Source organism: Salmo salar, chromosome ssa05 (assembly GCF_905237065.1).
Source record: "Salmo salar chromosome ssa05, Ssal_v3.1, whole genome shotgun sequence".
NCBI lineage: Eukaryota > Metazoa > Chordata > Actinopteri > Salmoniformes > Salmonidae > Salmo > Salmo salar.
Genome location: NC_059446.1, coordinates 31772283 through 31785906, shown reverse-complemented (window position 1 = coordinate 31785906; position 13624 = coordinate 31772283). Strand labels below are relative to the sequence as shown.

General features: G+C 43.6%; 1 protein-coding gene across 2 annotated transcripts in view; it reads right to left on the bottom strand.

The window, feature by feature from the left end:
- Window positions 1–357: 357 nt before the first annotated feature.
- LOC106604628 (polycomb group RING finger protein 3) overlaps window positions 358–13624 on the bottom strand; it is a 51786-nt gene continuing 38519 nt past the window's right edge. For both annotated transcript variants that reach the window (XM_014199454.2, XM_014199453.2), the window contains exons 7-10: window positions 11492–11580; window positions 8848–8985; window positions 6810–6890; window positions 358–5484 (exon numbers count right to left, since the gene is read on the bottom strand). In XM_014199454.2, coding sequence (XP_014054929.1) covers window positions 5437–5484; window positions 6810–6890; window positions 8848–8985; window positions 11492–11580 — 356 coding nt within the window. In that variant the 3' untranslated portion in view covers window positions 358–5436. The remainder of the gene's footprint in view (window positions 5485–6809; window positions 6891–8847; window positions 8986–11491; window positions 11581–13624) is intronic.

Genomic DNA, 13624 nt, shown 5'->3' with positions numbered 1-13624 from the left:
CTTACCAACGGGGAAACACATAAGCCATCCTTAGAATACTAACACTTCCATTTGCAATGAAGTGCTTTGTTTTTCTTCAACGGTTCATTAGATCCCAGCGGTTCCAGTATGTTCAGATAAAATGGGCAGATGTGAAATGAGACGGGGCTTAACAATGTTATTGGATCATTAACCAAGTCCACACTGGAAAGACATGTCTGCAGACTTTAGGATTTCCAAGTCTTGGGTGTGAGTGATATGGGTGTCAGCATTTAGTACAGATCTCTAAAACCGTAGTATTGGTATTTGGATGGATGGACATCCCTGTGAGCAATCTCTTAGAGATCAGACAGAGGAAAGACACCACGGCGTTACAGACACTTTTAAAGGCATTTATTGATGAAATACACACTAGTTTTCAACAAAAAGCGTCCTTAATATTGTGTGTAAGAAATTCCAGCCCAGTTCTCTACCCAAAACTCCTTTAATGTAGCAATGGAAACCAGTTTATTACATGTGCAATAAAGAATCATAATTCAAAAAAGAGGACAAGCAAAAAAGACACCTGAATAAGTGCCTGTGTTTAACCCAGAAAAACAACTGTGGAAATTTCTGTCACAGAGACAATGGCAAAACAAGAGAAACAAGACCAAAACTAAATCCAGCCATTTCATATCCGGGTGCATTAGTGTAATCTGAGATTCCTGGTCACCCCCAAGACCAGGAAGGCATTTTTGTGACCTGAGGAATTGACTGGAAAGCAAAACAAAAGAAAGTTAAATTGAGTTTTTACGCTGAAGCCTGGAACCATCTGAGAAACATATATTGCGTATATAACCACATTGCCAGATTTACATTTGTTTTTCTTTTACCAGACCTTGACCCAAAAAGGAGCACAGCTTGTGTTGGTCGTTTACAGAGAGCATTGCACAGAGGTGATCACTTAGAATAATACAAAAGAGGGAGGACAGTTACAAATTCATCATTTAAGCCGTACAATATTATGCATGAGTCTTGTATGTTTTAAACAAACAAAAAGGTAAATCATGAACACGGGGAAGGATATCAAATCTCTTGACATTTTTCAAAAACAAATAAGCTACTGTAAGAGTCATAACTTTACAGTACAAATAAATAATAATAATAATACAAAATTCGGACAGATTTATATCAATGACGACCACATTTATGGCTCATGAGGGCCTGCCACTGTGAAGGTTGGTAACTGTGGGCTAGCTTCCCTACGCGTTGAGGGAAAATATGACTGTAACTAGTTAGTCTATATTGAACCAACATTTATCTGGCTAATTAACTCACTTTGACATCCAGACCACATCCCGTTCCTCTTTCTCAGTCTAGGGTCCTAGTTGCAGGTGATAATTTGACACCTTTGAAATGGACAATTGAAATGGAAATCTCATGTTGAAGTGAAAGCCCATTCCAGACAGTTGCCCCTCAATTGGCACCACCCGTGAGACTGTGATTCACTCCACTTAGGCATAGCACCGTCAAGAGCCAAGCTGCCTTTCTGAGTTAGTGCAGTGGTGCGGTGCCACCCTGGCCAGACAATCTGTATTTTTTGAGTGTTTCATCCAGACTAGCCGTCTGAGTGACCCCGGTCACACGTACGGGTCGCCTGGGTGATTACAGAGCTTTACAGGAGAGCTCAGGGGGCCAGAGTAAAAAAGAGCCATCACACTCAGAGTGAAGACTGTTATTACAGGAACAAACACGGCCATTTTGAGACCACCTGGAATACTTTGACGTCTATCCAGGGTATCCGGTCTAAAATGACTGCCACTTAAAAATAAAAATACATCTTCTGTTAAGACTTAATTGCTCTTTAAAAAACCTAGGTTAAAAGCCTCCTCAAGTAGCATGTCTAGTTCTGGTCTTCTTAAGTGGCATTATGACAACTCAATTCGCTGGTAGTCAAGTTAAGGCAATTAGACTATTTATCAGTTGCTTATAGCTCGCCCCTACCGCAGTGTGGATAACTCGGAGATAACAAGAGGTCAAATTAGAAAACAGGAGTTTATGAGTTGAGGCCGTGGTTTCCACACTGGCAACGGTTCAGTCTGGATGCAAACCCCGGTCTGCAGTGAACACTGTGGGGAAGCCTGTAAGCCTCTTAGCCTGGCTGTCAAGTGAAGCAGCACTGATGTCTCAATGTTGGGCTGATAAAAGCGTGAAGATCGATCCAATCCACTGCTTCGGAGGTGGAACCTGCCCCCACGTTACTCCACACACCTCTCAGGCATACTATTAAGGTCTCCTGGGTATGAGTTAACTTTGGAAACATTCAAACAACAATTCCTCTGCCGACTTTCTTGGCACTGAATGCACCCGACCAATGCCTAAAAACTGCTAGAAGTCATAAAAGTGTAGTGAGTGATAAAGAAAACCAACAGTGGAATGAGCTTTCTGTACCAATTACATAGAGCAGAATGAAGGACTACAACTAGGACTGGGATCCCCATGTTTTTATCTGAGGTTACTGTGGCTCGCATGAAAATACCCCAAAATAAATACACTCTCTCTCTCTCTCTCTCTGAAGCTGAATCATTTGGTTTTATAGCTACCCCAGCTTTTATTTATTTTCAATAACACTCCTTCACGGTCCACAACTTTATTGACCATTCTCTCGGTTCCGTTTCCAGAGCAAGCCTGGACCGTGGGGAAAAGCAAACAAACAAATCAACAAGAAAAAGCCAGCACCTTTTTCCTCTGCACAGAGAGAGCGAGAGAGACAGTTGTGACAAGAAAAGACGGGGCTCCGGCACGTAGGCACTAGGCAGGGCGTCACGAAGCCCGACTAGTGAGTGACTGAACTACTATCAGCACTCGGAATCCACAGCACTCCTTTTAACCCTCTGAAGCTGATCTGCACAAGATTGAGTTAGAGAAAAGTCGTTAGCACCATACTCAGCTCCAAGAAGAGAGAAAAGAAACGCAAGCACCAGCCTTCACGGTGGCAAAGCCCCCAAAACAAGACCCCCTCGCCGCCCCCATTCTGTCCCAGAGATCACATCACAGGGTTCCTGAACAGTACTCACATGCATACAAAACAAGTTGAGAAAAGAAGATCTGAGTCTCATAACAACACCATGTAACATGCCTTTGTTCCAATTATACCCGTTCTTAAAAGGAAATCTCAACCCAAAAACTATGCAAAATGCGTCAAACGGGGATGATTTTTGGGACTATATCAACAATGGACTAATGAAACAAATACCAAACGACAATATTGGGGTGGAATTTTCCTTTAAGAAGCCATAGGTACTGCTGCGAAATAGTTACTACATCATTTTTCTCTGATAGCTTTTTTGCAATACGTAATGATTCCATGGCTATTTTGAGGGCGTACTGGCTTATATGCTGTTCAAACAAAGCTAATGTACATGTATGGGGCCTGTAACACAAAATTCATTTGACATTCACACTAGAGACAAGGGGTCAATAATGACAAATAATACATGATTAATACATGATTTGGCTCTTGAATGGGGTAAGCTAAGGTCAAAGGCAGAAGGTAGTGATAAAAACAACAAAAAATGAGTCAAACAGAACTTAATGCATATTGTGTTGCCATATGCATACCGAAAATATTTCACACCATAAGACATCACAACAAATACCAAGGTGACCTGTGTATAGTCAAAGTATGGAAATGATTTTAAAAAAAACATACTTATATCAATATATTTATGCATTTACTGATGGGGGGACTGTTAACCAAATACAAATACATTTTGGTTAAGCTGGTTTTCGTAGAGACCTGTATGAAAGTATTTTTTTATATAGTATGCACCTGTAGAAACTTATTTGGACTGTGTACAAGACCGACAGCTTTCCTTGCATAAATACAAGGAGGGAAACGAACAATTATTGACAGTGCAGTGAGGTAATGCTATGTGAGGTCTGAAATGTTATTTTAGGGTCCAGTTCAAGGAAAGGATATTTCAGTTGCACTGACGAAAAAGGTGGCCATGACTATGAATTAAGACTGTTCCGGTCCCTCCGTGCCTTTGTTCCCGTAATACAGTTAAGCCATTAAGCTCTGCAGTACTTTCTCCCCCAACTCTCATTAGATACACTCAAATAAGCACTAAAATTAGAGCCACCTCCCAAAGGTCAAAAAGTAGATTTTGATAATATCATATCAAAAAAACTAATTTATTTCATATGCTCAAAAGAGTATTACTCTTCAATATCTGAGTGTGCTTCTTTAACATAATGAAGAAACTCGACGCTCTTGTGATATTAATAACATCTCAATTTTATATTTGAATATCTGTTCCAAACAGCTCTCTATCTCAGGTCACATACTGCTGTGAAATAGATGATATCTCAGCGACTTTCATATAGCTCACCACGTGGAAATACAAGGGGAAGTCAAGGGGTTTTCCAAGCCTTTGGCACTAAAGGTAGCGATGAGATAGGGATAGAAGAAGTGATGCGTTACTGCACTGTACATAAAGATCACCCAGTGGAATACATTCTACTAAGGAGTAGGACGCTAATGCTATCAGAAGCTGGCTGCTTTTGTAGACGTCTCAAATTCATATATTGCTCATACGGCAATGCAACGTCATTTCAGACCCTTTTCTTTTTTTACACGGCAGAAGATTTGATATATTTGTTTTGTTTCTCTCTCAGACAACTATCGGATGCCCTTCTATATACTGACAAGAAGTCTTCTCTGCATTAAAACTCTAACGTATCCTCCAATGCTACATTCGAGTAGCCCAACAATATAGCACTTCTGGAACTCTTCCTAACAGTCTAAAGTCTCTCTCCTACTCCTTTCAATCTCTCTCATAATGACATTTTATGTACAATATTGTTATATAGAACATAAATTACTACACACTTGTTTTTGCCTATTCACAATCAACGTTCAGCAAACCCCGAAGCAAATTAAAAATCAAATTAAAAAAAATCAGAGGACAATTCAACAACTCAATAAACAGCTTAGAAACAGTCTTATCATGTAACTTTATATACTTTCTGTGCTCCCAAGACGCATCTGACTTTAACCTGAAAAAGAAAACGAATGGTTAAAAATCCTCGTCCTCCCCTTTTTATCAGTTAATGAGGGTCCGAGGAGTGAAGTCTGTAGAAAACAAAAAAGACGGTAGAACGATCACCCGACATCTTGGTCATGTGTAAACAGAGCACCAGTAGTGTCTTGGTTCCATGTCTCTCACCTGTACAAAAGTATAAATATATGCTTTTTCTCTCTAATTTTTCACATATCTAGGACGTATAGTGGACAAAAAAAAGGTTGTTTTTGATCCAAACCCGCCAGTGGTGCAGTATCTGTGCTGGGGTTCTTTGTTTGCTGGCTTGTGTGTACTTTTGCTCTGGTGTGTTGGTGTTGGGGTTGATCGTCTCTGCATAAATAGTACGTAGCACAGTCCTGGGCCACTGGGCCAAAACAACCGTTCTGTCCGACTACAGCAAATCCATTTTGGGCCTGTAATGCAGCAGGAGGGGGGATTTCTGGAATACAAACAAAACAAATGACAGATAAAGACTGACTGAAAACCATGCAGCTGGCAAAATGTACTTCTAAACAAATGGATAGGCTACTACTTTGTTTCTATCCTTATCTTAGCCTCTATTATACGTCATCTGGATTTAAAATGACCAGCTTGGATCGTAACATACATTTCCATTTATCTTGGGATTTTATGGCATCATAGCAAATCGTGAGAGAAAGGGTCTCAAAATAGTTTTTGGAGAACAAGCTGTTTTCTTAACTTATATAGTGATGGGTAAAGCGAGGCTTTCTCTGTCTTTGGGGCTTTCACCAAATTGTGCCGGAAAACGGTTAATGACTCGGAGCTATTAACACGATGCACATTAGTGACATCACCTGGTCAGCAATAAAAAGCAGCATGTGACGTTCATATGGAAGTCTTTTCCACAATATCAATCAAATCTCTGTGGTGCAGCGGTTAGTTGTGGGTGTTAATACCCTACACTTTTAGAAAAAACATTTTTTTGATCTTCTGCTGTCCCCATAGGAGAACCCTTTTGGGGTTCTACTGGAAACCAAGAAGGGTTATCCTATGGGGACAGCCGAAGAAGAGAGTGTACAATCAGCTACCATTACAGGTTCGCACCACCCATCATACGTCCCTTTTTTGCTATGAATCCCTTTTTATGCTGTCAAAAATTGTGAATCTATGGCATTATTTCAGATGCTATAGACAGAAGCTTATTTTACACTAAATAAAACAAATTGTTTGAACAACAATGTGCAAAAAGTGTGGTGTCACATAAAAAAATGTCTAAATAATATGTCTTCGTTGGGGTTCGACCCCATTCCCTGTCATCTGTGAGTGTTCTGGTCCCCGAGGCCATGACTCTACATGCTGAGCTAATTTTCAGGTGACACGACAAGAAGAATATCCTAACTACATTGTAGGACTAAGTACGGTGTCCAGTAGAGGTCGTTGTTTTAAAGCAACTTGGAATCGAAGATAGCACTGGAACCACGGCAAAATCTGTGACATTTTGCAACACACGGTTTGAAAAACCACGTGATCAAACGAAGCTTCGGATGCCATTGATCATGTGATAATGTTACTTTGAAACGGGCATCGGTACATTGTGCCGGATCAGTAGTGCTTTGAAAACGGAATCGGAGCACCGGTGCTCCGGTATCAAATGTCCCATCACTACCTGTCTGCACAGCTTTTCAGCATGCATATCTGTGGATGATCTATGCAAGAGTACATACATTCAACAGAACCTGAAAAGTAATATTAAAATGTCAGGAGACTTATTTTACCCCATTCTCTTATATAAGAAAGTATTACCTTAAATCTCCATCTCGTCACGACAACAAATTTCAAAGTGTGGTCCTTCCCCAAGATTTCCTCATTGCATAAAATGTCCAGCTGTGAATGGGAGATATAAGAACGCCACATTTATTACCATTTTACTGGATGGAAATGCAGTGAATAAATACCTCTTAAGCTAGGGGTGTTTAACGCTGTGACAACAACCGCATGACCAGAAACATGCTCTGCTTTGATAACATTTCATATGTTGTCCTTCTGAATCAGGCTTGTGTCTCCCATTGCCGTGGAATTCTAAAATGAACCCTCCAAACACCACAGCTATCCTTTTTCCTCTCACTTTCACTCAGCGTCAAACCATCTCCGTTTCTTGGAGAGGAAAGAAAGATGGCACTGTGTATTTGACGGTGGGACCTTAGCACCTTGCGCATGGAGGGCTTTTGGAAAAGTACAAAAAGCGTATTTGTAGACAACACGAATCAAACGCCGCCTCGCCAATCCACTCCTCCTCCATGGATTAAAGATTGATATTCTGTGAGGCGGCTGGCCGCATCTGCATTCGGCCAATCAATACTCTCCCTAACACAGACGCTGAGGGGCTAAGGGGAAAGGGAGAGAGGAGAGGAAGCCAGTGTGAAGCAGCACTGCCATAGCAGCACCTACTGGTAGCTGGCTGTTCCTTCTTTTTTTCATTTTTTCCCCCTTTTTCTCCCCAATTTCGAGGTATCCAATTGGTAGTTAAAGTCTTGTCTCATCGCTGCAACTCCCGTACGGACTCGGGAAAGGCGAAGGTCGAGAGCCATGCGTCCTCCAAAACACAACCAAACCAAGCCGTACTGCTTCTTGACACAATGCCCATTTAACCTGGAAGCCAGCCACACCAATGTGTCGGAGGAAACACCGAAAACCTGGCAACCATGTCAGCGTGCACTGCGCCCGGCCCGCCACAGGAGTCGCTGGTGTGCGATGGGACAAAGACATCCCTGCCGGCAAAACCCTCCCTAACCCGGATGACGCTGGGCCAATTGTGCACCGCCTCGTGGGTCTCCCGGTCGCGGCCGGCTGCGACAGAGCCTGGGCGGCTGGATGTTCCTTCTAACAGAGAAACAATGTTTTTTCCTTGCTGTTTTTGCCTTGGTGCCAGTTTAAAACAGTCTTGCCACATCAAGACATACAGAAATAATAGACAGCATGTATTCGAGTAGTGATTCAATTATTGATATTATCATAATATGAAAGAATGGACACAATATCTAAAGATGTGTTTGGGGGCTGGGAGACATGGCATGGCAACAAGTTCAAAAATTATAAGACACATGGTGTGAATGACGCAACGCATTCAGCTCATGTGGGCTGCTGAAATATCAAGATGGATGCCACAATTATCTTACAGCTATACCAATATAACCCATGGGAAAGTGATGCGCTGTGCTTTGACACAGCGGGGGCTGTTGACGCACACTTCCGCTGTGTGTTTGCCGTTGAAAATAGATTTTGTATGAACAATGACTCTTAATATTCAATAGACAACAATAGAGCAGCTGACAGCTGTATTGCGCTACGGACGTTGGTGATGGAAGCGTATGCAGTGAAGACCACCCACACACACTCACACACATCTTCATGACAGACAGATACCAGAGAGAAAAGGCTAATTGAACACCCAGGATCTCCCCCATACAGTTATGACAGGCAACTCACAACGACATGACAGAAAGCAAATTATATTACAAGAGCTTATTTTCCCCAGAACATATGGTGGATGGTAAACGCTTTGTGAAAAATAATGACAGCAGAGAGGCTTTGATAGTGTATGTGATGGTGCATACAGATTCACTGCCTTCAGAAGACAAAGAATGCCTTGTTAAAAGTGATCACCTTTCAGTTTAAAGTGCATGGGAAGGGCTTAAAGAGACAGCTAGTCAAAACTACATCTTGGGGCCTCCTTAAAAATAGGTCCTTTATCACTGAACAGGTGTTACAGAGTCCAGATCAGTATCAGCAGGTAAACCAGGAACAATCCCCTCCCCCTTGCTCTAAAGTGTGTTAGACGTACCTCATTAAACGATGTCAGGTTAAGCTTTTTGGCGATGAATTTCTTGAGGTGAAGGACTGTGGCTTGCGCCGAGCAGCGGATCCACTTGCGCTTCAGGTCGCGGAGCTTGCTGCTGTTGCACTCCAAACAGATGCTGACCTGCGGGAGGGAAGACAAACTACAAAATGACTGAGGTGGAACTTGAATTTTCCTTTCAGGCTTCTCAGTACAGTCATGAAGGCAGACCAGATGACTTATCTGAACTATCCTGTGCTGAAAATACAATGCATCAACCACTTTCCATCCTACGTTTAAAATACCATTCCACATGAGACTTGCCATCAAAATGGAATAGGTATCGTTCATGGTGACTCTGTGCCATGTCATTGTCTCAGTACGCCAGGAGATGGAGAGTGGCACACTTTTGGAGCATGGCAAAATGAAGATGAGCCGCAGGTGGCTTGGCAAGGCTGTACCTGAAGGAGTCATGTTGCATTACCAGCAACAGGGCTCTTCCTCAGATTGCCACACAGGCACAGACAAAGTTCCCTGGTAAAGTGGCTTTCTCATGCCATTTTCAGGTGATTTCTTGGGACCCAGGGATGGAGTAATAGAAACAGAGTATTAACGCCACCATCTTTCTCCCTCCTTAAACATCAAGAGATCCAGAAAAAAATAAGGCTCTCCAGAGTTATGCTTTAACATGAAAATCATCTCAACTTGCAAATAAATACTCAGTAGCCATGTAGCGTATCGGAAGCAAAGACTGCTGTAAAGTGTAAAAATCGCTGTAAAGTGTAAATGGCTGGTTTTCAATGGAACAAGCAATGAAGGAAACGTTATAATCCAAATAAAGGCTTCGCATTGAGAGAGTGAGAGACAGAGTTAATGGACGTTCAGCTGCAGTCTTCGGGGCCATTACATTAGTGGAATCATTAGGGAACTGCCAAGCTGGTATGACTCGCAGCAAATTCACAGATATGACTGATGCAATAGCCTAGCGTATTGAGTAAAGGAAGGTCTTTAGAGCAGCAGAGCACACCTTTTCTCTCTTCTTTTGAGCTGTGTAATGAACAGCAGACATCAAATGTTTAAGGAGAAAACATGAAATGACTTGATAGATTCAATGACTAGAGATTGTTAAATATTTTACATTTCAGTCAATAGTTATGTCCATATTCAGCATCCCAAAATCACCATCCTGGAGTTAGATAGCATGGTGTCAGTCATTATGACTTTTCTAAAAAGGATTTTTTGATCACATAACCGATCAGAGTCCTTGTATCTTTTTTTATTGGGAGCTCATTTCACTTGAAAAGAACTGACACCAAATACACTCTCTCCATTGTCTGGAAATCCTGGATGTGCAAATTCAATCTTTTGTGCCTCGGCCGTGAGCAGACATTGCTCTGATTCATTTTTCTTTCGTGGTTCTTCTTCCTTTCAGTTTCAGTATTGTGCTGCTCTCATTAGCCTGCCTTGGCTTCCCTTCGCACCCCAAGGTCAACCTTTAGAAGGTCAGCCAGCAGACATGGCGGGAGAAGTCCAAAACCCAGCCATGCATGGCCCTCTCCTGCTGTTATTACTACTACCAACTAGGGTTGAGTTGCTGTTGTAAAACCTCACTTAAAAGAAAATGTAGTTATCGTCCTCTCAGTCCTCTTTCCTTCTGTTCTCTTTTCTGTTATCAACCCTTTCTGTATGACCTCCCTCCTCTCTGTCCTCTCTTTCACTCTCCATTAACCTAATCTCCTGTCTCTCATTCCTCTCTTCACCTCCTTCCTTCCATCCTCTCTTTTTCGCTCACGCCGTCTTTTTCCTCTCCTCCACAACTTCATAGCAGACTCTCTCATCCACGGTGACTTATAGACCTTCTATCTATCCTCCAAATATTTGTTTTCTTTTATCTCTTTTTCACATCCTCCCCTCAACTGTCTCCATTTCACCCTCTCCATCTCTCCTGTGTCTCACCTGACACTTGACAACAGTTCACCCCTCCCTGTATTCTATCCACAGAGCCTAGCTACAGCTGCCCTATTAGCTATTCTTTCCACACTCCATTCCTCTGCTGAATACCAAAAGAGTGGGACCTTTGACCCCTGGTGCAATCTCCCAGCCAAGCGTAGACGACGTGCCGCTTGGCTGGGTGTGGACGGGCATATTTTCAAAAACTGACATGTTGCTCCTTTCTCTGTAGGGACAATGGCTAAATGGTAAACAGCCAATCTCCTAAAGCTATACAGTCGTGATGAGTGTGCGGCGGCTCCTTTATTGAAATTACTGTTTGTGGATACGACGGCGAAAGCTCTCTCTGCATTACTGATATCATCCACAGGGCTGAGAAGTTACCTGAATACAAATGACATCAAGATGGAATTCATGTAAAACCGTCCCCCATTTTGAATGGGTTAGCTGTATGTGTGTCATGCTGGGTTGTCTACTTGTAGATTTACAACTCAAAACAACCATAGGCCTAGCATGTTGTGAACTGATAATTACAAAACAGGTAACCTATTACCCAGGGGAATGTTGATTAGATTACACTTTACGTTACGAGGCTCGTAATTTCATGCCACCCAGACATAGGAAATGGAAGATGAGCTTGGAGATGACTCCTTCCTGTCCTGCAGGAAATGAAGGGGGCGTGTGGCGGAAGGGCACCTACCTGCTCGTCGCTGCGGTGATAATCGTTATCCTCCTCCGGTTTCTCCTCCGCCGTTTCCTTTTTGTCTGTGTCCTCTGTTTTCACCTCGCCTGTTGTCAACCAATGAGGTAAGTAACAGTTAGTGGTCATAGGGACTATTAAGCCAAAGTTCTTTGGTTTCTACTAAATTCGTAATTTGGATGATTCAACAAATTAACAAATGTAACTTCATAAAGCCATTGCTTTATACAAAATTACCACAGACAATTACGAGTGACCGACACTCAGAATCTGTGTTACCTTTAATCTAGTGGACTGGACATAATTGACTTTCATGCCTGCTCTCTTTGTTGGCTAAACATAAGCAATGCTCATTTGATGCCAGGAAACAGGGCATGCTTCTTTCTAATTAACTAAATGGCCTGTATTCAACTGTAGTCTCCGTTCATGCAGAAGCAGATTTATTAGGCAATTACGTGGCCCAAAGTGTCAAGCAGTTTACTTGACTTGTCCACCGTCGAAGCATATCCCTCCAATACAGGACACCTATTAATCAAGGCAAAACGATTCATTCATTCACTAATTTGCCATTGTGCCAGGGGAGGGGGGCTAACATCAGGCCTTTCTTTGGTTTAAATCAGCCTCAGGGAACCATTTGACCCTCTCCTAAAAAAGATGGAAGGAGATGGAGAGTTGGAGCTGGAGAAAGGTTATTAGAGGGTAAGGGCTGATGGTCACTGGCAAGAGGTGTCACGTCCTGACCAGTAAAGGGGCTGTTTTTTATTGTAGTTTGGTCAGGGTGTGGCAGGGTGTTGTTTGGGTTATGTTCTATGTTAGTGTATTTCTATGTTATTTCTAGTTGGTCTATTTCTATGTGGTGTTTATTGGGTTGACCTTCAATTGGAGGTAGCTGCTTCTTGTTGCCTCTGATTGAAGGTCCTATTTATAAGGGTGTTTGTTCTATGGGGGTTTGTGGGTAGTTATTTCCTGGTTTAGTGTTTGTTGCACCTGACGGGACTGTTTGGAGTCGTTTGTTTTGTATACGTGTTTATTTTGTTTTTCCTTCTTCAAATAAAGAAAGAAGATGAGTATACATTTTCCCGCTGCGTTTTGGTCCACTCCTTATGACAATCGTGACAGAACTACCCACCACAAATGGACCAAGCAGCGGAGGAAGGAGCAGCAGGAGGAATATAAGGATTCATGGACATGGGAGGAGATCCTGGATGGGGCAGGACCATGGCACCAGGCTGGGGAGTACCAGCGCCCTAAGGAGGAGCTGGAGGCAGCCAAGGCGGAAAGGCGCCATTACGAGGCGTTATACGCGCCGATTGGCAAGTGCGAGAGGCAGCCCCAATAAAAAAATTTGGGGGGGGCACACGGGGAGAGTGGCTAGGTCAGGTAATAGACCTAAGCCAACTCCCCGTGCTTATTATGGGGAGCAACGGATCATGAGAGCACTGGTGTATGCGGAAGTGCGCACAATCTCGCCCATGCGCACGATCTCGCCCATGCGCACGCACAGTCCAGTGCGAGCGATCCCAGCCCCTCGCAAGTGCCGTGCTAGAGTGGGCATCCAGCCGGGTAGGAGTATGCCTGCACAGCACATCTGGCCACCAATGCGCCTCCTAGGCCCAGGCTACCCTACGCCTGCTCTACGCACGGCAGCCATCAGGCCTCTGCACAGCCCAGTTCGCCCTGTGCCAGCACTCCGCTTGTGCAGGGCTACTGTTACCATCCAGCCAGGAAGGGTTGTGCAGACGGTGCGCTCCAGACCGCTGGTGCCTACTCATGACCCAGTGTATCCAGTTCCCGCTCCTCGCACTAGCCTTGAGATGCATGTTTCCAGTCTGGTGCCTCCAAAGCCAGCACCACGCACCACGCATCAGGCCTCCAGTGCGTCAGCCCAGTCCAGTACGTCCTGTTCCTGCTCCTCGCACTAGCCTTGGGGTGCGTGTCTCCAGTCTGGTACCTCCAGTATCAGCCCCACGCATCAGGCCTCCAGTGCGTCAGCCCAGTCCAGTTCGTCCTGCTCCTGCTCCTCGCACTAGCCCTGTGGTGCGTGTCCCTAGTCTGGCGCCTCCAAAGCCAGCCCCATGCACCAGGCCTCCAGTGCGTCAGCCCAGTCCAGTTCGTCCTGCTCCTCGCACTAGC